We start from the raw sequence: 27,676 nt of genomic DNA, 5'->3' as shown, positions 1-27,676 counted from the left end.
TCTAAAAGGATTCACCAAGGTAATCCAGTCTAAATTATTTTTCTTCTTTTTGAAATGACGTCATATTGCTGGCACTAGAAACTTAATGCGACAAGAGATTCTACTATCAGCAATAATGAAAAAAAATGGGGAACTGACTGAACTGGTAAAAGCTGACAAGAGTTGACTGACTTAACACCACTATGTAAGGTTAACCCCCACCCAGATGTGACAAATGGGTGGATGTATGGATGTGTGTTTCTTTTGTTGCAGGAGCAGGAGGAGACCAGAGGAGGAAACTTTGGGTCACATGACACTATGTGAGCTCTACAGATTTAACCTTTGACTGTAATTTTTCTGGGTTACTGGGTTTATGTGTGAAAGAAACTGTGTTTACTGGCTATATGTTGGTTATGCTATTACACTGTGTTGTTGGGAAAATGTGAATATTACTGGGAGAATGTGTATACAATGTGACACACATACTGTGTTGAAACGAGTGTCACTCCTTTTCACAGTTACGGATGGTTAACTTTATTACCTTTTTATAGCACCTCTGGAATCTGTTGATCCAGACCTGACCTCCAGAATGCTTCATATGTTTTTCTAATGCTTGTTTTTCTCTAAGAATGCTTGTGAAGGATTCAGCACAGACTGACAAGTGATGTTAGAGCAGAAGTGCAGTGATTATAGCACATTTTTTAATATTGGGCTCATTATATGACCACTATTGAGCTCATTAGAGATGAAATAAGTGGAGTGACAAACTTAAGGGAAGTCACTGATTACAATGTGGAATAAATTGGGATGATCCATGATTTGAGGCAAATTATGACAAAAAGTAGTGGGTTTAATGATTTAGAATAAACCTGCATTGACACTTGTCTCTGTGGTGCTGAATACTTTATTTCTCTTATGATACAGTTGTTTGCAAATGTGAAGTTTGTTTTAACTTACAGGTTGTGTCTGACAGGCAGTGATGATGATAGTGTGGATACAGGCTCCAGGTGGAGCAGGGAGTTAAACAAACTTAACATTTAACCACTGACTAATGTTTTTACACAGGGTTACAAGTTTGGAGTAGAGCTACTCCAAGGGGGAAAGCCCTGGGGAATTTTTCAGAGAGAATGTGCAATTTTCTTGTGCATGTCTACTTGTGTGGAACTGACACATGGCAAGGGCCATGTGGCAAAGGAGGAGTGTCAATTTTTAAATTGCAGGTACCATGAGAAGGAGTGCCTGAGGAGATCGTCCACAAGATGGAAGCTGAGGCCAGGAGAGAGGCTTCAAGAGGATCAGTGAGGAGCAGAGATCACCTCCAGCACAGCAGACATCCCACAGAGGGCTGTGCCACTGGGCTTCCTAGAGATCATCATGAGGAGACTTTAAACAGTGAAATCAAGAAGGAGTGAAAGAGATTCGACGTTGACGTTGAGGAAGACAACTAGGGTGTAAGACTTGCTCTACCCTAAATCTTCAGCGGCGTTGGAACAGGGGAAGCAGAAGGACGAAGGGAGCGTGCCAAGCTCTAATCGACAGCGCAGACAGGAAGTTCAGCAATGGAATTGTGAATCTGTGAACAGCACAGATGCCAAGTGACTGGGAAATGACTGACAGCAATTTCTTATGAACATCACCTAATGCTGTGTCACTGTGCTGTGCATACTTTGACACTCTGAAGAGGGTCTTCCTTTGTGTCATTGTTGTTGTCATTTGCATCACGACCACTTCTACAAGACTGATGAAGTGATTCAACAGGTGGGAGCATAACAGCAGTAAAACAACTGGATTCAATACCCTTTCCAGAAAAAGGTTTTCTGCAGAGATGAAAGGACAATAGAGGAGTCATAAGTGCAGATAATCCACCAGTTGGCTCTATCCTCCCACAGGAAGAATGCCTGTAGTGAGGTGATGGGGGCTGATAGAGGCCATAAAACAGAAGTGCTGACGAGGCCTGCAGCTTTGAAGTTAGCTGAAAGCCACATTGACAAACAACAAAACCAACTGGTATGCTTGTATACCCATGTCGGCATACATTTGGACTCTGGTCATATGGACAATGATGGAAACAACTGGAAGAGACATTTATGAAGCTCTGTAGAACTCAAACCACTCTGCGAGAGATGCGTGATTTACACACCTGGGGAATACACCGCAAAGCTGGAATGATTTTGAAAATATTAATTCCTGTGTTTGACTATTAACATTCATTTGCTTACTTGTAGGATGCAGTTTACCATTGTATGAGATCAATGAGAAATATGATAACTGCTAACATATTTATCAACTGTGTACTGTTACAGTAATTTGGGGTGATTGACAGATGTTGGGTATAAAAATGCCTGCACTGAAACGGTCAAACACAAGGGGTTCATAACTGGGAAATTTCTAGCATAAATGTCAAACAGGGTGGAAATGTTAGGTTTATATTGGTGGATTGTCATTTATGCTTAGAAATATATACTCATATATGCTTAGAGGTATATAATCAATTGCATGATGATAGAGGTCTGATCCTTAGCAGTCTGCAAAGACTCTGTGTGCCTTCCAGAGTGTTCTGGCATGCACACATATCCTAAGGTCATGAGAGAGGTCGTACCTTCTCTTACTGTTTTGGTATGGTAAACACATCTATGTGCGTTTAGGTATAAGTGCCTTTTGTTTAGATGAACTGCTGGACTTCCGGGCCAGCAGTACTCTTTGTTCACATGTATGCCTGTGTAAGACGTCATATGTTAATGAGACTATGAATATTCATGTAACCACAATAAAGAGCAGTGCTACGGGGGAGCTAACTGAGAGTGACTGGGGTTCGAGCGGCAGGAACAGCGCTCGTCTCAGGCATCTCCCTCGTGCACGAGATCACACAAAGAGTTCAGCCTGGTGTCTAATGCTTTTGCTGTTGTAGTAGAATTACTCCAGCAATAGGTCTGTGCTAGACAAACCTATCACTCCCCTTCACTAAATAACAGGGATTTAGCTAAGAAAGCCTACTTCCCGACCTTCCAGAGGTCTGACCTTATAAGCCTCTTTAATCAATAAATCAAAATGTACAACAAGAATGATAATGCCGTGCTGGAGCAGACAGCTTTCACTTAATGACTCTACTGACTACCGAGGCCAGGGGGAGGATTTGCAGAGTAACACACCTATGCGCACTGATGTCGCACAATAACAGTCAACTGTGACAGCAAAGGTGGTCGGATTTAACCCTTTTATTAGATTCTCAAACGGTCACCAATGCTGACGAACGGTATCACATGTCAAGGCGTATGGTTGAAAGCAAAGCACCATGCATATGTCATATGCGGTTTCTCTTCTCTCCCTTGGATATTTAAAAAACGAGATGACATCAGGCATCTGTTCGAGAGTACAGAAAAAAGCTTTATAAGAGAGAGAGAGAGAAAAAAAGACCTTCTAGGGACTGGGCTTCAAACATATGAGCATACAAGTGCAGCCACACAGACTCTCACAAAGACACATAAGGACACACACACACAGAGATACACAGAGAAGAGCTGAATCTCCCATGTGCGCCACTCAGCAGCCTTCTCTTTGGTCCGTCGGTTGGCAGAAAGAGAGGAAGTTAAGGACCTAGAGCGGCACTGGAAGTGGCTTATAATGAGCCAAGTGAAGAGAGAGGACACTGTGCCTACTGTATCCCAGCCATTTATGACAGGTTAAGGTTGAGGGTCAAACACACACACATACACACGCAAAATGCATGCGCACGCGCAGCCATTCAGCCTTTCAGGGAATCAGTTTCGCTCTGTGAGCATGAAAAGAGCCCAGATGTCAGCGCTCTGCACAGGCTGGCGTTTCTGTTGAAAAGTACTCTGTCTTTCCTTTCTTGCTCTGTGGCACTTTCCTTCCTCATCCTGTTCCACTGCTGAGAATGACCTGGCCAGGCAAACCTATACCTAATGTGCATCCCTGTGGATGGGATCACATGTACCCCTGCCTGCGGGACTGTGCTGTGGCTAACTGTAACCAAACATCAGCAAAAGCAATTTCACCTCCCTCTCTGGGCAGCGGCAATAGCAGCAGAGGCAGCAGGCCCGGGGGCTGGGGACATTAGCCTGATGTTTATCTGGCCACACAGCCCACCGCTAGCCACCAGTCCCCTCTCTCCCTCCCTCCCTACCTCTCTCTCTCTCTATCTCTCTCTCTGTCTTTCTTCCTCTCTCACTCGCGGTTTGATGCTGAGATATGATTTGGTGAGAGGAGAGGAGTCGAGCATATCGATTCAGCCTCTGCCGCTGTCTCTCTCGATCACTCCAACTCTCTCCACTTTCTCTCCCCTCTATCTGCTTCTTTTCTCTCTCTCTCTAGCATGCAATCATAATAACCCCTCTCTTAGACACCCAGGCAATAAACCAGGGCCTCCCTTCTTCCTCCGCACATCTCCCACGGCGAGGACAAAACCAATAAAGGGCCAGTTTAATTACAGCTGCTGAGTGCCGCCGACACCCGGGTACGACACCACGGGGCTGCGGGTGGGCTGAACCGTGGGCGAGCTGTGACGGGATATTAGGGAGCAGGAGGAGGGTGCATAAGAAGTATTGAACATGTAGCCTTAGTCTGCCTCACATCAAGAGAACACTCTTTAGTGCTCACAAAGATGACAAAGAAAGAGGTGACCATTGACTTGAGGCCAGATGAGAAAAATAATAAAGAAAAAGAAAGCGTGATGTTCTCTCCTGCCCAAACTGCCACTGCTTAGGCCCTCCTTCAGCCGCCAGTCATCTAACTCCCAGCAGCTACAGAGAAGCACCTCAGTCAGCCTGATTTTGCATCCACAATGCTTTAATGTTAAAAGTGTGGGAATAAAAGGCAGGGTATGGCTAGAAGATAAAACACACACTCAGCTGACTCGCTCTGAATGAAGAAGGGTAAGAAGAGAGGGTAAACGTGTACACAGGCATCCAGAACAGAGAAGAGTTAATGCAAGGAATGCTGTGGCTCTATTTGGGAAGTATTAAAAAGCTATGGTCCATTTTTGGGGCGTGGTTTTGGTCAAAGAACTCAGATGTACTTTCAGTTCACTTAATACCCAAATGACCTTTAAATTTTAGCTTGCTTTAACAACAATACCGGAAGACAGAACTGCAGTTCAATATTGCAGGTGTCTTGCTTTCAAGACCGCCCCTCCCCTAGAATCCAACGCCTTGTTTCTTGTTTTTTCTGGGTCTGCGATCTTTCCCTCTCCTTCTTTTCTCTAGTTCTGTCACATCAACATGAATCTGGGGAACCAGAGCTTCAGAGTCCCACAAGCTGCAGTCTGCTATGTCTTGCCTTGTCTACAGCTCTGTCACCATGGTGACTGATGCCTGGGTGTTTCTGCCTCCTCTGGTACGTTCTGTCTGCTCCTTGCCATTTTTTTCACTCCCTGCTTTGTTTCTCCACTGAACTCCACACAACACAGTGCTTATTATCAACATGGGCTGACAAGATGCAAGGGCAACAATAAGTGTAAATTGTGCGTCATTACTTAATCATGTTAGAGATGACTGTCCAAGTTTATTTTATGTATTTTATGTTCTCAGTAGGTTTATTTTTCCAAAATAAAACATCCAGCTAGTTTGATCATCCTGACACAATAAGCTGTGCACCTGTTATGTAACGCTGCTTTGCAATCAAATAACAAAGTAAGACTGCACGTGCAGTACTTATTGACATGCCTGCACTTCCTAATTAGTTCAGTCAAGGACTACTACAGGAAAATTAGCTGCTGCATAGAGCTGGGCGATAAAACGATAACGATATGTATTGCGAAATAACTTTTTCTCGATAGAAAAAATAAACTATTGCCATAGACCTTGCTCTCTTAAAAAAAAAAGAAAAGAAAAGAACAGCCAATCCAAATTAAGTAGCGCAGAGCCGAACCAATCACAGCCGCAGCGTCACGTCACGTGACTTGTTACGTACAGCACGAGTGCCAAGCCGCACATGTGTAGTTGTTTGGGAAGCAGCCAGCCGGGCTGCCCAGGTAATGGAGGAAATGAGTGTGCCGACTAGAGAAAAATCAACCGAGAGCGTGGGTGACCAGGTTACCGAAGAGAAAAGAGATGATGGTTCCAATGCCGGAGAGACTGTCGAACGGAAGGGCCATAGAAGTTCCGTAGTGCGAAGGTATTTCGTAGTGATGTGTCAGTCGCAAACGAAATGGCTCTTAGAGCCGGATTTTTGTGAACGACGCGAGCCGGCTCCTTATCGCGAGCCGTGGGGGTTTTTTTCTTTCCTTCTCTCACCCTCTCTCTCGCACTTTTTTTCCGCTTCACTCCGCATGCGAGCCTTGTGCTTTGCGCTGGGAAGAGGGGGGAGGGGCGGTAGTTACACTCGCAGCAGCACAGGAACAGAGCGGGAGGGAGAGAGAGAGAAAGAGAGCCAGGGACAACAACGTCACATTAGAAAGGTATAGTAATCATCCACAACTATTTTCAGTTGCGGATGATAAATGATTCAGAAAGTTCAGAAAGCTATACAACAAGGAGAGATTGAAAATTTCCTTTTAGTTCTCAGTTTATTTGATATTGGCAAAAGTTAGTCAATTTTGTCTGTTCTTCTGTAAAACAAACTAAGATTTATTTTTAGAATTAATATTTTGTTTCTAAGTGGAATTGGCAATTTAGTAGTCTGTTTTGTTTGTTCTATTTTGAAACTTAAACGCTTTAGCGGCTGCCTTTTGTGTAGTTTGCAATATTTGCCTTTATTTATCTGAAAAAGTCTCATGTTCCTTAAGTACATCTACCCTGTTGAACTTATTATGGGAAATAAATATTAAAATCAAGACAAGCTGCTGATTATTTCACATTTTACTTGTGAGCAACGGCACATTTAAATCTTACAAATATAGTTATTTGGCTTATATCGTGATATATATCGTTATCGCCTGAAATGAAAAAAACATATCGTGATATGAAAAAATCTTATATCGCCCAGCTCTACTGCTGCAGATGCACCGCTGAAAAGCAAATAAAATTTGGCTCTTAACTGAGCGGGCTCACACCTTCTTAGTGAAATAATTTGGGATGAAACATAAGTTAAATATAAAGATTCTCGTAACGTTTTTTTGTTCCATTCGGGAAAGTTGTGCAAAAGTATTTCAATGGGAAACTGCCATGATATTCATTTTATCAGAATCAGAATACTTTATTAATTCCAAAGGAAATTATATTGGTTAGTCACCATCTATTGCCAAATGACATGACAAAATGGTAAATGAGTTGCCCACTAAAACAAGTATGGAACATTTACATGTTGGAAATATTGCCGACCGGGTGTCAGTGGCAGCGAACCACACAATTCCCACAGCTGCAACTGTACATTTAAAGCATTTATCTGGTGAAACAACAGGTACTTGTATGAAGTTATAGGAAATGCAGTGTGTTTGCTTATTGGCTTAACTCTACTACTATTATTCGTCAAAAAATGCATTTGTTAAAAGTGTGCAGCGGTTATTTTCAGCATTTTTTTTTTGACAGCAGATTAGTTCAAATATTGCAAGTAGGGCCACAAAAGGAGCAGCAACAGTGAGCTGTCAGATGAGCCTCCTCACTGACATAACTGACTACTTTCACCGTGCCCTGCAGACTCGACCCATCTGCAGTGACAGACAAGAAAGTCTAAATATTACCTGACTTCAGTTTGTTTTGCTGCTGCCAGACTTCAGTGCTCTGTTACCACTACTGGTGTCACCAAATCAGCAGGACCGAAATCGCTGAGACTGCTGCTCTTGCTTTCAAATTCACTGATCCTTTTTCCACGAGTCTTTTGACAATAAAGATACAAATTGTGGACATCCTTTAGCCAATGTAGAAATCATGTATAATATGTCTATACAGGGAAATCAAATATTGATATTTTATTAAATAAATGAAAATAAATAATAAATAAATAAATGGAAATACTCTGTCAACAAGAGGGCTCATCTCCTACACAAAACAATCTGAGATAACGTTAGCTGAGCAAGCATCCAATTAATCATCCCAACTGAAAAACCATGCGACATATAATAATAAGGTCAAGTTGGTATTAGTAATTCCCAACTTGACCTCATTCAATCTTCATGGCAACAATTATGGCAGGTTTTAGTGACAGTGTTTGTATGCTTGACAATCTCATTTTACATCAATAAGAAATGCCTGAAGAGAGATAACTTCGTCTTATTGGGTGAAACATATTGACAAAGTTTAACTTTGAGGACATAATTTGTGTTTGAAGGAAAGGTGATAACTTGTGTTATATGTTATTGCAGCTCTAATTTTATTGCAAAATGTAAAAATATGTGTTAAAAAAGTGTCAAAACATCGTATCAAGGGGGGTCTAGTCCCACCTCTAGAAACACATCGTCATTCTCATCCCGATAACTTTGATATTGATCGACAGAGACAAAACAGCATCATTTCTAATGATGAAAAATTACACCTTATCGTTATGGCAACCCAACTGTTGGAGGGGACGAGAGCAGAGACTGTGATGGGCGTGGGAGAAATCCAGAGAGTTTCCACATCAGAGGAACCTTTAGTGTGGTGCTGACGGTGCTGGTAATAAGCTGGTTTGCAACGTGCCGCACGTATAGGCTAGAAAATCCACAGCTGCAAATACACCGTCACTGCAGGAGGACAATATACGTGAATGTGGCATGATGTAAACAGCTGTGAGTAAGAGGATGACTCACTGAACTCACACCCCAGATTGTGCGGCACAATCGGAATCATCGAGCTGCAGCCACGTCGATTTCATTTAACATGCTGGATTTGATGCACGGAGATGATTTCATTACATTGCATCTGTGCCAAAAATCAAACGCTCCTGTATACATATCCCACTTATCCTGCATCACACACTTCACAACAGGGGAAAGACTACAAAAACAATCTGGGGAAAGACTACAAAAACTGCACTGTAAAAAAAAAAAAGAACTCAGTAACATGCCTTCTAATGCTACAAACAAAAGTCCAGCAGACACAATCTGGTCTGAGGTATTCTGGAGAAGAGAAGCACAAAGAGATGCAACACTGGATGGGTTATAAGCGGAAAGCGTGTGTATTAGAGGCGGCGGCGGGGAGGGAGTATGGTTGCAGTTTAAATGTAGTGACCACTCAATTCCAAACCATTCAAGCCTTCTAAGAACAGATCTCACACACCCCATTAGAACCTCTGCTGACGCACACATGCATAATACATGGAAGCTGGATCTAAAAGCATACAGCCCATTAGGAGGCCGAGCCTGTGAAAAGAGTAACAGATAGAGAGGGAGAGAGACTCTAACGGCTCCGATCGAACGGAAAGCTAAGCTGGATATCCGCTGATAACAGCACACACTGCTGGTTTAAGGAGTTGTGTTGTTATTGTGAGCTTGACCACACTGTGTACAGACAAATTAGCGAACAAAGAGGATGACACCGGCTGTGCTGTCCTGAAAAAGTAACTACGATTAAGAGTCTGCCATGACAGCTTCTTGCCATTAAGAAATACCAGCTGCAAATGTGATCGTTTATCATAAAAAAAACAGCCTGTTTTGGACTGCTTTCGACCGCCACCATCCTCAAACTGAAAGGTTTTGCTGAGAAGAAAACAACAACAAAAAGGTTGCAATGGAAAATAAGTTCAATTTAATCAGTAAGATGTAATGCTTGCTGGATCACAGTTTCCAGGCACAGATACCCACCCCCCACCCCCTGTTCCGCCCTTCCAGTGGCTGAGTGTTCTGGCCATGTAATGTGAGGTGGCAGAGAGCCCGGCAAAGCTGTAAATTATTTCTGACGGTAGGGGTGGGGGGACAACAGGGGGAAAGACTCGCAAGTCCCAAGAGACAGACTGTGGATGGTGTGGCGATACGGGGGCCTGCGTCTATAGCGAGAAAGAAAAGTAGCCTGTCGGTCCCCCAAGCCTCAACCCTAAAGCTGGAAGTTTACGGCCCTTCTGCAGTCTGCATAATGTGTCCAACAGCCATGCCTGGCCAGATGACCAGAGGCCTGTCCGTAGGATACAGAGCATTTAGCAGACTAATCGTAATATGCTTCGGTGCATCTCTCTCTCTCTTTCTCGTTCTCTTTACACACACACTACGCTCCTTTCTATCTAGCAGCAAATGTAAAATTACAGCAACGCCTGTATGTTGCAGTGACGCTGTACTGAAAAGGTTTTTAAAGCACAGCAAATGTAAGTAATTATTGCTCTGTTAGTCTAAGCATAGATTATTAATTCATCTGCAAAATGCACATGATGTCCATTCTTGCTGCCATTTTGCTGTCAAGTAACTGACACCTTTAAAAAAAAACTTGCCTCCCCCTATACACCTTCAAAAGAACATATAGTGGGCGTGTAGGGGAACTGAGTAGGGGGTGGGGGGGAGTCCCCACTCATCCCCAGCACTGGACTCCTAAGATGTACATTAACCCCTCATGATCGTCGCCTCCCTCATGTTCTCCGCTCAGGCAGCAGCAGCAGGGCACAGACATGCTGCAGCAGCCGTGCGCTGGGCCATAAAGGCGCACGCGCGTATATACATTTACGGTAACCCCCGATGTGGTCACAGTGTGCCTATAAAACTACCAACATCCAACCGTGCAAGCTTGCGCGCGTGCACGCGCACTGAGCAAAGAGCGGCAGGGACGTTGATCGGCCCCCATCATCCCAGCCAGGAAATATCTGCAGCAGCACTACACTGTAGGCTGTTATTACGCAGGCAGGCTACCGATCGATATATGCAACCCCCCCCCCCCCAAAACAAAAAAAAAATACTCGCCTGACATACCAACGGGGAAGCCCTCCCTCATAAATCTGGGCATTTCTTTTACAAAGGAATCACTCACCCGATGTTGCTCAGCGCCTGCTCGAACAGCTCCGTCTGCAAGATGTTCTGAGGTGCCGTGAAAGCCCCGTTGAAATGTGATAAAACCGAGCTACAGAACTGACGCAATGTCTCAAACTGCATTTTCCCCCCACCTCGGTTTTCTTTTTATCCTCAGTAAGTGCTCAGCCTTTTCCCTTTTCCCACCATTACATCCCAAAGCCTGCGCTCTCTCCGGACGCCCCCCTTCTAAACATACACCTCGTCAGGTTTTTTTTTCTTATTATTATTAGTAGTAGTGGTAGTATTAATGTTATCTCCCGGGGGCGCATTAAACGCGGAAAAGACGCCGATCAAGTTCCATATTCCTCCTTGCGCTGCCGGTAAAAAAGTGTCCTTAAACGAGACGCATACCGGGTGGGCTCCTTCGGTCATAATGCTTCGGACTTGCAGCGAGAAAAGGGAGGCAGTGCCGGTGCCGGTAACAAGCCTTTTCTTCTTCTCGCGGCAGCGGCAAAAATCTCTTCTCCGTGTGCGGGGAGAGGTGAAGGAGCGTCCGGAGGAAAGAAAAAGCGAAGAACCATCCTACACGGCACCCGGCGGCGGCGGCAGCATCCCCGTACCGGCGCATCAGCTGCTGCCTCACATTCAACTCATATTTCCCGTTGCCCATGAAGAGTACACACTTGCCCTGACACGCGCACAGACACGTACGCACGCGCTACAGTCGCGCGAACTCTTTCGCCATATCTCTCCATTCTGTCTCGCGCACTCTTCGGGACGCGCACAGCAGCAGATAACCGTCAGAATCACGCACGAGGGGGGTGGAAGGGGGCGTGCTAGCGTCACGGCTTTTTGTCTTTCCGACATTCCACCTTTGGAATATCAGCGCTACATCAATCAGCAATAAAGTTACTGTGAGGACAAAGCACGCAACTAATGAGGGCTTTCCCGAGAGCCTGCTTGTTTATTTATTTATTTAATGCGTTTCATTTCGTCCAGAGAACCAACTGTAAACACTTGAAATTAGCCAAAAAGATCCCAGTTAGTTCCAGGCCCTTCTTTAAAGCTGATGCATTTAATGTGGTTACATATTTTTACAAGTCTTCGTGTTTTTCAGAAATCTGTTTGGTTGTACGGGTTTTTTTGTTGTATTTTTTTTTTTTTAATTCAGTTTACTTTCCAGAGTTGGAAGAAGTTTAATTTAAGTTAGTTTCAGTCGTAGTTATTATTATTATTATTATTATTATTATTATTATTATTATTATTATTAATAATAATAACCATTGTCATTATTATTATTTGGTTTTAATGTTCGTAATATTCCAAGTTCACTAAGTCGTTTCAGTTGGCTTAATTGTTTTTTCAAATGTCTACTTTTTATTTTTATTTTAGGTTAATGAAACCGTTTTTTTTACATCTACTTTTGGTTTTTAGTTTAGTTTTAGTAAACTATTATAACCTTGCTGAGAGATAAAATATAGATCTGCTAAATTTAAAGCAGCGCTTCAGCTGTTAATCAATACAATAAAGTGGCCCTTGTTTAAGCATGAGGCAGTTAATGTATTTATGTGGGATGTTGTTGGTACTGTGATCATGTTAGGATAATAAAGTCCCGAATAAAACAAACATGCAGATGCTATAGTTACCCACATCTATCTAAACTCAAACATATATGAAATACTGTAAATACTAGACTATGAAAATATTAAGCTTAGACCTGGGATTGCAAATGTTTGTATTATTCCACTGTTCCATGCAAGGGACCAGGTGAGTCAGAAAAAACACTCAGGCCCCTTTAGGTTTACCTAAACCTAAAACCTCAATTCGATTACATAAATAAAATTGAACTGAAATGAACTGCTGGGCTCAAATAAACCCTCTCCTACTTAATACAAATCTAAAAGAAAACATTATATGTTCAAATGAAACTGATGACTAAAACAACAAAAACTATTAACCCTGAACTATCTGTGTCAGCTGTTTGACCATATTATCATTTCACTGCAGAGCTGATCGAGGCCAATGCGGCATGTGCATAAAATAGGACTAGTGCCGGTACACAACTTTAAACTGGGACAGACTAGGTTAGACTAAACAATTGTCCCAAGCTTACTATGTAACAGACTGGGTTTTGCTGGTTGTTACAGGATGTTCGAGCTAGGTTTGTTGCGCTCCTTCCTCTTCTCACATTTTTTTGGCAGGGTGAATGTGCCCGCTGCTGGGTTAAATGTGTTGAAAATGCAGAATCTAAAGAAATTCTTCCAGGGAGTACATTCCAGTCCCTGTTTAGGTATGGTGGTTTCATCAGCATCACCCAACACTGCAGCTGTCCTGGCATATTTGTGCGTTCATTCAAATGACACCTTCGAGACCAAGACAAATTGAAAGCCCTCCCAAGTTATTTCTCCTTATAAATAGACCTCCAGCTTTTCCCCCTCCTTTTTTAGCACAACAGATCGAGGAGTTAATTTAAACATTCTTTAAGATTAATGAAAGTGGGTTTTGGTGCTTATGCAGAGGGAGTTCTATTTATACACTCTGTGCTATCCATCATCAGCATTATCCCATGAATTTTCAGACAGCCAGTTTCCTGTTTTGTCACTGCAAATGTAGGCAATGTCAATGCGAGATTTACTCCCTGGTACCATCTCCACCTCTCAAAGCTATGCAATCATTCACGATATAAAGGCAAAATCCTCGGCCGGAAACAAAAAGTGATTGAGTGACTAACTGTTTGGAGCAGTCTGAGCAACTCCTGCATTACTTTGCACTGTAAAGCACTGCAGCTTTAATTAGAATTTGCAGTTGATTCTTTGCTTTTTTTCCCTTTTTTTTAATCATTGGATAGTCTAAGGAAGATTAAACAAGAACACTGTGGCCATCCTTATCTTCCAACTGCATCCAAGCCATCAGGACTTTTTTTCACTGTAGGGAAAAGTCTGATCCTCTGACTAAAGTCTGCTACATTATGTTTTCATGTGTTTCCACAACTACAAGAAGGACATAACCTCTATATAACTACCAAAATACAGCTGACATGCTGTATAAAACTGTAACCTTGTGTGTTATACATCACTGAATGTATAACAATCTCGCACCCTGGGTATATCTGATGGAAGATGGGAGAATAACAGCATGCCATCACTGTAACAGACTGATGAAGCGGCAGTGTTACGTATCCCATGTCTGAAAAGGCTTCATGTGTCACTCTGCTTGCTCATTGTGTTCTTGTCTATATTTCTGTAGGGTTTGTACCTTACAGTATAAAGTTCCCTGAGATGCATACGGCTATGAATCGGTCCTGTATATAAATATGTAAACTGAACCGATTCAAATTAAACCATAGCACAGTGGCCTCATTACACAGTGAAAGCTCTAACAGGACACTCATGTATTTCCAACTGACTTGCAGGGCAGATGTGTTAAATGGACTTCATGTACGAGATTTTTAGTGGATTCTGAGGACTGTGTTTAGAGACATGTTGTAATCAGAGTTGTGCAGGTTGTTTGTCCCTGTGCTACACAGGTCAGTGTAACTATACTTTGTTGGCATGTAACACAGATACACATAAATTACTCTGGGCTAACTCTGTACAGCTCTCCAATTAGATCCAGGCTATCCACTGAGTATGCTCTCCACAGCATGGCTGTATACAGCCTGCATTTCCCATCTTTCCTATAAAGAAGCATGGAGAGGGAGAACAGACAGAGAGAGACAAGGGGGCAACTGTTAGTCTGTGAGCTATATGGTTGCTGTGGCACACCAAGGGTTGTGGAAAACAAAGCCTTACTCTGAACAAATGCCGAGTTACCTTACATCTGAGAAGGAGCAAAGATGGACATGAGAGGGTTTTTTTGTTGTTGTTTTATTTCAAGGGCTCTGCTGAGAAATTCCAGAGAGTGCACAGATCCTGACTATAAGCGTCCATCCTGCCTTTAGAAGAATAAAGAGCAAGGAGCCCCCATGTGGACATCAAAGTAACTACTTTACTTGACACCAGCATCAAGAAAAAGGCAACCGGATATGGGATTCACAAACACAGCATGTCCGTGTTGTCAGCATGTGAGAGTGTTGCACTCAGAGGGAGCGCTTAGTGCATATGACAAAAGAAACACAGTGTTCTTCATTGTAATTACCCTGCTCTTGCTTTTGGAATAAAAAAAAAACAAACAAACAAAAACATCCTATTAATACTTTATTTACTGCAGTGGCCGAGCTGGCCTACAAACAGGACTAATTACTAAATAGGACCGCTGCAGTGAAAAAGTGCGCTTTTGTCTCAAAAACAGAGATAGTACTAATCACTGCACACACACCTCACACACCTGCCTGTTTCCCACTGCAGCTGAATCAGAGTTTCAACCATCTGTGATCATGTGTGCCACTGTGGTGTATGTGTGTGCATGCATGCATGTGTGTGTAATGAAGAAAGAATGAGTGGGTGGATGACTGTAGTAGAATTGCTGAGTTAGTGCCAGTTAGATACGGTATATGTCTCCCTGTGTCCTTTATAGGCCTCATGGGCTCCATGTAGAAGAAGCTTATATGGATTCTTATGGCAGGCTTGCATGTCTGTTCCTTCTACAGCAACACAGAGCAGCGGTAATGTTAAAAAGCTTTCTGCAGTTAGATGAACCACCTTTATGAAGCTCTTGTCTGTAACTTACACTGTGCATGTGGCGCATGCTTGCTTGTTTGTTGTTGTTTTTCACAAACAGAAGTGAGGTGTGCATGTGTGGGGCTCGTGTACCTTAGCCCTGAACCGTTGTCAAGGGACGCCTGTCTGGGCAGGAGCCCGCCGTGAGGTCTGTTTCTGTCTGACGCTGGTGTCAAGTCTCCTGAGGCTCCCTGGTAGGGGTATAGGGACGGGTCCTGCAGTTTGGCCTTCTTCCCCTGTGGCCCACCCTCAAACACACCCCGCGCTTGATCAGGCCCCGAGCCGTAGAACCATGCCCCCGATTTGGTGAGGATTTCTTGTTGTTTTCGGCACAAGTTGCATACCCACATAACCTGCAGACAAGAGAAGGGGAACAGTTAGTTCAACTGAAGAGACAGTGGCAGCCTTATAAAACCTAAGATGAGCTGCAATGGAGTAATTTGTATATTTGTTATCTAAAGCTGTAACATGACTATGAGGCATATTGTTGTTGCTGGGTGAACAAAAAAACCAAAAAGATCTCTCAAGGTGTTTGACAATGAGGAATCAGGAAGAGAGCTTTTATGAAAGTGAGTAAAATGAGTGTTTTCACCCCTGCAGCGACAATATTCATAAACACTACTCACAATTCATGTTGATGAGGTGAATGATGAAATATTAGACACATGCAGCAGCCTTTTAAATCAGTGAAAGGTAAAGTGACATGAGTGCAGATTTTTTTTTATTGCTGCTCTACATTTTGAGCCTGTGAGTCCATCCTCTACAGTAGTTTTAGTGCAAATACAGCCGACTAACAGCAGAGGCTACATCATAGTGAATGTTACACATATTTTGCTAATATATTTTAAAGGGAATGGCAATAATTTTTTTTCTGTGTTGTGTCATCCTGGGTAAATAAAATAATGTTTATTTATTGGTATAGCTGGATTGTCAGTGGACAGTAATATCACTCGGGTGCCCACACCTCTCTCATTGAGTAAAATTTGAGAAGAGTAAGACCTTACTAAATGACTGGCAGGCCAGACAGCCAGTTGGGGGTGGCAAAGAGCCACTGCAGCACCCCACCCCCGACCCACACCACACGTCGTGCCTTTACAGTCCCAGTGCTGAGTCAGTGCATTACCGTTATTAGTATAAGCAGGTGCTGAATTGACCAAAATGTTATTTCTACATTAACTGAACTCGTTTAAACTGCGCCCGCCTGTACGGCAACTGTCAGAACAGGTTCAAAGGCTCGATCTGTACCACAGCTCCAAACCACAACTGCTTATCTCAGCCGCTGGTTCGAAACGAAATACAGAGAGACGCAGAGTTGGGTCTCTCCACCTCCGTGGCAGAGACCTAACAAATTATTATAGTTGGTAACAACCCAAAACATCCTATGCAACCTTTGCACTAACACACAGACCATGAAAATTTTTCTGGGTGGGACAGAGAGAAAACAAAAGCTGTCATCAAGTTACACAGTCAATCATTCAGTTTTATAAATTGTCACACTGTTATATCACAACACCCTGGGTGCAGTCGAACAGTAAGGAAAAAGCCTCCTATAAGACCTCCTGTGACTTTTCCTAAGCAATATATGAAATTCCCCTCTCGTCCATCCGGGCGGTCTTTATCCTTCAAGCTCGGGTCCTCTACCAGAGGCCTGGGAGCTTGAGGGCCCCAGGACTGCGCTCTTCTGGACAGAGATCTCGGATGTTGTTCCTGGGATCTGCTGGAGCCACTCGCCTAGCTTGGGGGTCACTGCACCGTGCGCTCTGATTACCACTGGGACCATTGTTACCTTCACGCTCCACATCTTCTCGAGTTCTTCTCTGAGCCCTTGGTACTTCTCCAGATACTCATGTTCCTTCTTCCAGATGTTGCTGTCATTTGGTATCACTACATCTATCACTACGGCTGTCTTCCTCTGCCTGTCTACCACTACTATGTCCGGTTGGTTAGCCATCACCATTTTGTCCGTCTGTATCTGGAAGTCCGACAGGATCTTAGCTCAGTCATTCTCCACCACCCTAGGGAGCATCTCTCATTTTGACTTCGGGACTTCCAGGCCTTGTCGGCACAGATGTTTCTGTATACTATGCCGACCATTTGGTTATGCCGTTCCATGTATGCCCTGCCTGCTAGCATCTTGCACCCTGCTGTTATGTACTGGATTGTCTCAGGGGCATCTTTACACAGCCTGCACCTGAGGTCTTGCCTGGTGTGATAGACCCCAGAACTATTGATCTTGTGCTTAGAGCTTGTTCCTGTGCTGCCATGATTATGTCCATAGTAATGCATTCACATCATCTAGTAGACCTTCAGAGGATACTTCACGTAATCTTGATGACCGGCTATGGAGGGATTATGTTTCAAGGTCAGTTCCTTCTTCCATTGCATATATATGTAGAGAGAGAGAGAGAGAGAGACGCTACACGACTGAAACACACAAGAAACACCTCACAAAAAAAGAGAACATCAACCTTTTTTTTAAACACAGGTTAATGTCACAATAATGAAGGATCTGCATTATATTTCATAGGTCAAAGGAAGCTCAGCATCTACACATCTACACAGTATGTACTGGTCTATGTTCTAGTGACACATGAGGTATTTATGACCTCCTATCAGTGTTACAGATGACTTAGAACTCTGGTCACACACAATGGAAGCAGGGAGGCTACACACTGTGCTTTATGTGTCCCAGAGGACAGGAGCCAATCAGACCACAACTTCCTTTATTTATCCAGTGCCACTGTGAGAGCTCTACAGCAAACCAGGGGTCACTGTAGAAGACCCAGCTGTCACCTTACTCCTAATCAACCCCACATTACCTCCTGTATTTGATTTAACTGACATTGTGAATTGTAAATAAATCATGGGAAGTTATCTCAAAGTGGAAGTCTCCAATCACACAAAGGAGTCTGTTTTTGTTTTTTGTTGTTGTTGGGTTTTTTTGCTTCAGGTAACAGTGCTCTGCAGTAATCAAGGCAGAGCAGCGTATGTCAGCACCTTCAGTATGTCTGCTGACAAAACACATGTGCACACACATTACTAAACACCAGGAGGCCCCAAAGGCTGCAGCTTTTCCACCAAAGACTAGTTAAATCCCACATATCAATCATCATCATTTGTTTTTCTCAGCCAAATGATTTTTTGTGTGTGGACGAGTGGATTAAGCTTACTCATGGAGAAATGTGTGGGTATCTACGCTAATAAAGTAACTAACTACATTAGAGCATGTAGGATCATGGGAAAAAAATGTTTTACCTGGTTAATTACCTGAAATCTGCCCTTTCCACTGCTGTAGCCAGTGACCTACATATTTACTCCTCCAAACTGCAATTAACAGGGAGTCAGTTACTGTGCACCTCCCCAGTCTGCCAATAATAATTAACCATATTCTCAGCCCTTGGACTGCACATGTCAAGCTCTTTTATCTCATCAGCGAAATACCTGATAGCCTATTAGTATTCCAAAAACACAGGCCAAAAAAAACCCAAAACTGCATGGGTCCAGAAAATGTTGCACACACTGAGCTTCAGACATCAATACTTGGATTTGATTTACACTTTGGATCTGAGTCAGAATAAAAATTGAGGGTTATAAAGTCTATTGGACAGGAGGAGGGGAAAAACCTCCACAGGCTGAATCTACAATATCTTAAAAACACTGAATGAAATGAAATGAAATCATGTAGTGACACTGATGACAGGGCATTTTCTGTGGTTGCCTAAATGTTTTACAGAGGTTATAGAGGGGCTTGAGAGGCTAGCGAGTGCTATCTGGTTTAGCAGTACAAAGACTTCTGAGCTAAGGATACAAAATTTCTCAAATTCAACCCAAAATTAAGAAATCTGCTGAAATTTTGACGGTAGAGATAAGATCTCATGCTGTACCACAGTACTAGATGTGTGACAGTAACAGAAGCACGTTGGTTTGTCTTTAGTCACACTGGCAGACACCACACAGCATAAGGCTGCTAACAGTCCATCCAGGGATGCAATCCAAAGACAGATTGAGCTCAACCCACACTGACAGGAAACTATTATAACCTCCATTCATTTGCAGAGCACATTGACAAAAAGACTCCACAGTAGATGAATGCATTCACAATGACACACACACACACTGGTCAAGCAGCTGTAACAGCCCCAGGTATTTTCACTATCACTGCAGCCATTCTGCTCCAGACTCTCAAACACACGCGCTTCCCTTTGGCTCAACTCTTCACGGCTGAGCGCAGGCAGCGGGTTTGGGGGCTGTGGCCCTCGGGCAGGACCATTTCTCTCTGTGTTTGCACATTTCATAGTCATTGAACCTGCAGTTAAAAATAGAAAAATAAAAAAAAATACCACCCTGTCCAAAACACCTGGAAGATAGATACTCTATTCAACCTGCTATAGGCTGCTTACTAAGGCAGTGAATTAAGGGAAATACACACCACATGCCACAGGATCAATAAATAATTTCCTTTCCAATACTTTCTCATCAGACCAAAGGTTTGTTTTTTAGGGTAGCAGCAAATATCATCTTCCAAAAAAAGTGGGTGTATTCTTGGGGAATTGGCAGTGCACATTCACATATGTCTTTGAAGGAGAGGTTATCTTTGACCCCCCCTTTTTTTCTTTTTTTTTTGCTGTGAATAAGCCAACAAGTAAAGACAATAACATGTATCCATCAGCAATGTCCATTACATATTAAACACTGTTGTGCATGCTCCATTCAATTTTTTCCTGAAAGAGACATCCCCTCACAAAGCTGCTGGATCTGCAGTAAGCAGAGAGCACCGAGCTCTCTCTTGTGGCCGTTAAATGGCACTGCAACATTATTTAACACTCCAGAGTGAATCAGCAGTATCCTTCCAGGCAAAAAACAAGAAAAGCAGAAAGCCAGCTCCAATGTTAAATGAAATCAATGACACTTTTAGATTCATTCATTTTACACTCATTCATCCGTAACATCGTCACAGGATGCTATTTCAAATCGAGATGAAGACCTTCTGGTGACATCTGTGCCACATTCATTTGTTTGACAGTTAGAAAGAAACCCTGCTGAGTGTCCGTGCCACGATTCCAACTGAAGATTGCATTTGGAGGTTTTCTGTGAAATTTGTTGCATATCAGCTGCCTAATAGAGACAAAAATAAGCTCATCTACAGCTAAAGCAGCAACAAGATGCAATATTGATGGGGCAGTAAATGAACTGTCATAGGTATCATATTGCATTCCTGTTTCCCTGCTTCACCTGAACTGGGGTGAACTGAACCGCTCATTAAAGACTCATTGTTTGGGGAGTGAAGTGTTCCTCAGAACATCCCGACCTGGACAGAGTCCAGCTTAAGCACACAGGCATCACAAAGTATCCCAGCTGCAGTCCAGAGTGGATGAGATCTGAACACTTTGGCCTTATGAAAGGAAAAAAACTAAATGCACCAGGAGGGTAACATAGCATGTTTCAGCAGAGGTTATCACCCAATATTTCCCTTATTACATCCTATTAAAGATGCATATTCAGTTTAAGGTGTTTTGAGGCACTTCTCTAGAATGAAAGGTTTACAGGGTGTCATTATTATTATTGTTGTTTTGTAAGTGTGTATTCCAGCCAATACTAACGCAAGGAGAGCGCCTACATTCACATGCCCTAACACTGGCTGCACGTGGTGAATTACATTTTAATGAGCTTCTAATTTTAGTGTTGCGCGGCAGTAATAATAATAGACTTGATGAATATTTATGCTCCTTGTTTGAAGTTCAAGAGACACAAGAACGAGGAGGGGACTGCTGTGGAAAACCAGTGTATGGATTCACACAAAAATGGCTGATGCCTGTCAGACCCACAGCCCCTTCAGCCTCTCTGTGACCCAAATAAAGGTGTTAAAAATGTTTTTTTGTTTTTTGACTGGCACTGCGCGCTCAGTGGAGACAAACACATGCAGTACTGTTGGTAGGATAAAAGGAATCTGATTTGGGATTTTCTGAAAAGAAATTGCTGCAACACATGCTGTGTTCGGCCAGAGTGCTGAACTGAACTGCCACATTTGTGGCAAAACAAAATGACCAGTGGTTTAAAAAAACAAACAAACAAACAAAAAAAACAACCGCGATGTTGTCACTCTGAAGCCCGTTCAGCTTACCCATGATGCCGCTGAGACAAAGATAGCCGTCTCTCCAAGTCATTCCAATAACGTGCTGACGACCGTCAGAGGCTTCTGCTCCTGAAAGCCAAGAAGCGATTCCGACCTTCAGCACCGCGGACAGCTCCGAGTGCAGACACCGGGTTGCCTGCCTGCCTGCCGGACAGCAGCTGCTGAAAACACCGTGAAGATAACACCGGGGGGATCAACCGGCCACATCCGATCCAAGAAAACAGACCAACGAAGCCTTATTCCCTTATTTCTTTCCAACAAAGCGATAACGGACTGCACAGAAGCCTCAATTCCTCAATTCCTGCTTGTGCCGTTATACTGGATCCATCCGTGCAAACAGTCCCGGACTGAATGTCAGCAGCGTCTCTCCGAGAAAAAACAAAACATAAAAAAACCCCAAAACCCAAATATGTGAGGTGAGCAGTAACGCGTCAAATCACGCTGTGTGAGTTCATCTGGAACAGAGAGTCAGAGCTCTGCTGGACCTAAAAGAGCTGATTACATATGCGACGCGTCCCAGCTCTGCTCCCACACTCCGGCAGACAACGCACAACAGCTACAGCCGCTGTTCCCCCCTCCCGCAGTTAGCGTTCACAGGAACACTAGAGTCTGTGCTGGAAATGCATCCCGAGCCTCAGCAAAGAGACTGGAAAACAAACGCGTCATCGTGCATTTGCCCTCGTGTCACACTGCCGCTGGACCAGGAGTCGCAAAATGTTGAACCCACGCGAGGGGAAAAAGCAAAAAAAACAAGTGAAACAGCGATCATATCACTTGAGGAACTGATCCGGGTGATGAGGTGTCGTCAGTCTATACCAAGCTTCCACCCTCATGTGAAATCTGCCCCCCCCCCCCCCCCCCCCATAACATGTGCAAGCAGCATTTTGTCTGCTATGAAGGAAAGCACAGAAACGTCCTTGTACAGCTACATTTGGAGAAAAAAAAATGACGAGATGTGCATTTTTCATGCTTTCTACCACAGATATATATAGCTGAGGTAAATGTATAATTAGCCATGTTATCAAGCTCTGCAGGTTCAGTCATAAATAGGTGGCATCAGTATCACAGCATAGAGCTGAAAAAACGCATCTGTGCGTCAGTTATGTCATATTTCAAGATGTTGGGACACATTTATTAAAGGGATTTCTAACTGCATTACTACTGTAACATCACGTGCATGTTCAGCACATATGAAAAAAGGTGCATCTCTATGAAAATCAGAAAACAGTTAGTAGTACACCATCAAGGAGCATTGTTCTAATGGTGAAAGCAATTTCACTGGTGCCATTTAGAGTCATAATTTTTCTTTGATTCATTAAAAAAAATTTTTTTAAAGGAAATAGAATCCAACAAAGTAGTGTCATCCTTGCACTTCTATTTTATAGCAGGAATGTCGAGGGTCCAGGAAGCACATGTAACATCTTCAAGAGTTGCTTTAATCGCAAATGAGTTCCTCCCCGGAGACTGTTGATTCCTCAGGCCGTTTTTGAAGCCACATCAGAGGAAATTGGTGGGGGTGCTCTACCGCTACAAGCAGGGACTCTGAAGACTTCACAACACTGACACACAGTTTATCTATATCAAAGGCATTTCCAATTTTGAGAACAGAAAAACAGAAGAAGAAAAAAAAGAAAGTTGCTCGGAAGTTTTTTTGCTTGAAGTAGAGGCTAAGCTACCTGGCACGATTGCTGAGCAGTGATTATTATCAACACACACTCTTATCACTGTTTTTACATCTATTATTCAGCTTGTTGCGATAAGATAAAGTGATTAATGTGGCTACACTGCAAGAGTCATAGAGTCAATTGAGCTTTTCAGGGTTAGTGAGCAGAAAACCTCCATCTTGTCGAGCCTAAACTTCTTTACCAGCTGTTTTAACTCTCAGTCCCTCTACGCTATATCATATTCTAGCGTGTCATATCTCTTCTTGCTGTTCCCGGCATAGACACTTGTAAATATTCAATGGCGTTTCACAGAACAAGATCTCTCTCGCCACTGCTGTCACCATCTGCGAGAGAGGGAAAGAGTAGACGGATGGAAAAAGGGCAGATTTCACCACCCCCGCCGCCACCACCTCTTTCACTGACACACAAGCTTAGACACAAGACCGTCAAGGCACGCCGCAATGTGTCCCTTTGTTCATGCGGGAGTAATCAAAGCTTCTGTCCATCAGTTCAATATGACAATAGTGATCAACTAATGCCCTGAGTGGTCTTTTGTATTGGTTTGTTTTGTGGAGGTAGCACAAACCAACATCAACAACTGAAAAATGCCTCTTTGCTTTTTCACACTCATCACCTCTGTTTCTTATTTTTATGCTGACCCTCTGACTGACCCTGTCATCTGAACTTCTGCTTCCTGCCATAAATGCTTACTTTGCTCCCCTGCTGCAGACGAGCGTTGCAACAATTTCACATGCAGATCTGCAAAAAAATATTCAAAAGTATGACAGCACTGCCAAGCACTGTGATAGTGATGTTACGTAGAGCAGCCAGAGGAGACATATATTTTCACCTGTACTGGGATCAAGTGTTTATTTCAGTGCATATAGACATACATTACTTTAGAATGTCCTTTCATTACAAAATGATTCAGTTCTTTTTGGTGTAACACTCCCATACTCATGGTCTGTATGGAGAAGTGACCTTGTACACCAGGACACCGGGGCATCACCAGGTAAATAGCTGGCACTGGATAAGAGGCACATCACATGGTCTAGCTGCCATTGCCATGACTGTTTATCGCCAGCCTGCTGCCACTGTTATTACTCAACACCATCTGTACAACATGGTAACCGATCTCTCAGCTATTATCTAGCAGTGAACAATGGAAGCCCTTACAAATGGGGGTCTTGGCATTATAGGGAGCAGCTGGACAGATGTCGCTCTGTGTTTCTGCTGAGCCTGTTGGTATGCAGTGTCCTCCACAGCCTGCAGTCTGTCACTTTAACGGCTGAACACGGGAAGGTGAGCGCTAAGACAACTCTGGGAAATGCATGTTATACATATATACACGTACACTGATATGGCCTCCTGTTGTGCATTGACCTGCCCGGTGATGGTGTACATCTTTAGTTCATTACACACTTACAGATTATTGCCAAATGTAAATCTATAGTGTTGTGTGTTACATCATGTGGAAGATTACATATTGGCGATGACGCAGGAACATTGAGGCTAGGCATGGTATTTTATGAGCAAAAAATAAATAATAAATTCAAAAACAGTTGCCAACTTAGAAAAGTTACCTGTTTTATTTAATTCAAATTATTTTAATCAAGATATTAAAATACAGGTCAGGTCTAATTTGAATGTCAATATTAAGCTTGAAAGGACACACCTGTATTAAATATTATACCTATATAAAGTCTAAGCCTTAGAAATAACACATTAAAGATGACACGTTATGCTTTTTCTGAAAATTTTTTCCTTATATAAGGTGGGGTGACTGTGGCTCAGGAGGTAGAGCAGGTCAGAAATTAATCGTGAAGGTTGGTAGTTTGATTCCCTGCTCCCATGCATGCCAAAGGCAATGTGAGTTGAGTGTGTGTACAAATGGGTGAATAAGACATAAAGAAAGCACTTTTAATGCTCAAATTGAGTAGAAACCTGCTATACAAGAACCAGTCCATTTACCAATGTTACAATGGTACATGCTCACATTAAACATGGTCAAAATCTAATTAATGACACTGAATGTGTAAGCAAGATAGAGGTGGGCAGATTGATTCAAATATCGATAGTATCAATACCAATGCTAATATTGCTAGTATCGGATCAATACTACGAGATAATAGGATTGATGCTTTGTTTCTATCGTCTAAGTTAGCTGCCTTTATAGGTTAAAAGTAGTAGTACTTGTACTGGTATCAACATCAGCATCAGCAAATCAGAAGAATGTTGGCTTAAAAGAAAGGAGCTAAGAAATGGCTCTTTCAGACAAAGGATGAACTGGAGGTTTACACCAAACCTCGTGCAAAATAAAATAAGGATTGTTTTCAACTGCAATCCAAGAATACAAATATAAAACTTTAAAATGATCACATTTAGCTGATTATTTGAAAATAAGCCTGCTGTCAGTACAGCAGAGCACTAACTGGCTCTATTCTGTCTTTCAAGACTCTGCAGTCTTTGTATTGTCCTAATGTACCTCTTCAAAATGGCTCTCTCTGTGTATGTATTTCGTATTAGTTAACGTTTATTTCAACACTGACATGACTCACAGATGAAACTAATCAGCACCTCTCATGCTCACTTCCCATCTGTCTTGGCTGCTGTATGTGTATTTATGCATATCTCAGCATTTTATGAACCATGCTTGTGTTCAGACAGTCCCAAGAAACACAAAAAAATAATTTGCTAACCACTTTGTCCTCCTGTTGCAATTCCATGAGAGCAGGAATGCAGCAGAAAGAAATAAAGAGGGAAGACAGATTAGAGGGGAGAGGGGGCAGGAAAGATGGGGAGAGAGAGAGAGATTGTGAGCGGCGTTAGTAGGTCCTCGTAGCACTGTCACATACTCCATCAGCACATTTTTGAATGGCATCAAATAAAAACACACATTTAAAAGGCCTAAAAGCTTTAGCATAGTCTTGTACAGTGGTTAGCTGGGCATCGAAGTGCCACATTATACGAGAGCAGTCATCGGGTTCCTCTATGAGATAAGAAAAAGGAGGGACAGCTCCCTCGAGTGGTCAAATGGAAGAACTGTACGTTAACATGTAAACGTCTATAGCTGTGAATGAACACATCAGAGAAAGAAGAATTAGAAACGAAGGCATGCAGAGCACATCTGACTGGAGTACACGATTGTGATCTGAAAAACATTAGTTGCCATTAGAGACACTGCTGGCTCAATGGCCATGACTATGATTTTACAGCAAACTTTCATAACCTTGTATTTTAAATACAAACATATGAAAAACAAAACAAAAAAACCCAAAATTGCCTGGGTGGGGCATCAGCACATGTGTGAGTGTGTGTCCTTATAAACAGGGAATACCAACCACGGCATTACCTTATTTGACCGCAGAGACACTCGTCCTCCGCACCGAGCACAGAATTTCGTTTGGCAATATGAACAGAGGTGGCCACAGCCATCGGCAAACTTGGTTTTGTGGCAGATCCCGCAGGTTGGGGCTTCGCTCTTCTGGTCCTGACCCTGCTTTGTCTCCTCCCCCATCTTCTTAACCTGGTCCTTATATGACTCAAACTGCTGGTGCAATTTTCTGCAAGCAAATGGGAAGGGCAGAGGTTAATAAAAAAAAAAGGAGATACGGATTGGTGACCCATTAAAAAATTGAACATCGGTATATCATTGATTTTTTTTTACACATACAGCCTTTTTCTTTTACTCCAGAAGTGCTATGTCTTATTCAGGATGAGTGGGAAAAAATGCTACAAACAAACTATTATTATGGATTAGATAAGTCTGAATGATCAATCTTGACATAGAGTATACATAACATTGGCCGTAAGTATTGCACTGTTAGAGTGTCCAGTGCACACTTGTGGCAGTGTGGGAGACTCGTTTCACACTGGAATTATCCTTGTTGGGTGACTCATGGCTTGAGTCCTTTTCTCCAAATCACACTTCCACAAAAAGCTTCTGCTGTCAGCTGACTAAGTGATATAACCTCAGACGTATGCAGTGTGTTAGATTTTGAAAGGAAAAGCAGACGCCATGACCTCAGTAGCTTCAAAGCTGAGCTCCTCCTTTGATACCGCGCTTCGCCTAAAACACGGTGGGGGTGGGTATCAAATTTGCTTTGCAACTTTAAGAACATCACTTAATTCCACTTTCTCAGGTTCCATTGCGTTTAATGAATCATTTGCACCTGTGTTTCTATATCAGGACAGTTGTAAGGTGAGACCGAGCACACCTTGGAGCCATACTGTTAGATAATCATCTTCCAGATACACACAGTTATTACTGCTCTGGTGTATTATGCCCAGGCAAACATTTGTCATTGCTACTGCCTCTATTGTGTTACTCCTTGTGTCCTATAGATGGCCTCCTACTGGTACATTACATCTGATCTTATACAGTGGCCGCTTAACTCCTAACAAGTCCTCAGAGGCTCCTAAAAAAGCACGGGCTCTTCAC

General features: G+C 42.8%; 1 protein-coding gene across 26 annotated transcripts in view; it reads right to left on the bottom strand.

Annotated features, from left to right (window-relative positions):
- Positions 1-27,676, bottom strand: part of rims2a (regulating synaptic membrane exocytosis 2a) — a 151,950-nt gene that overhangs the window by 95,495 nt on the left and 28,779 nt on the right. For 18 of the 26 annotated variants that reach the window (XM_063485107.1, XM_063485116.1, XM_063485120.1 and 15 more), the window contains 3 exons: positions 26,588-26,798; positions 25,935-25,946; positions 15,532-15,791 (listed from right to left, as the gene is read on the bottom strand). In XM_063485107.1, coding sequence (XP_063341177.1) covers positions 15,532-15,791; positions 25,935-25,946; positions 26,588-26,798 — 483 coding nt within the window. Of the gene's footprint in view, positions 1-10,799; positions 11,135-11,191; positions 11,448-15,531; positions 15,792-21,559; positions 22,151-25,934; positions 25,947-26,587; positions 26,799-27,676 lie in introns of those variants that run through there. The other 8 variants (XM_063485125.1, XM_063485130.1, XM_063485105.1 and 5 more) reach the window with 7 other exon arrangements.

This window comes from Pelmatolapia mariae, linkage group LG10_11 (genome assembly GCF_036321145.2).
Source record: "Pelmatolapia mariae isolate MD_Pm_ZW linkage group LG10_11, Pm_UMD_F_2, whole genome shotgun sequence".
NCBI classification, from domain to species: domain Eukaryota; kingdom Metazoa; phylum Chordata; class Actinopteri; order Cichliformes; family Cichlidae; genus Pelmatolapia; species Pelmatolapia mariae.
This window is presented reverse-complemented; position numbering and strand designations above follow the sequence as displayed.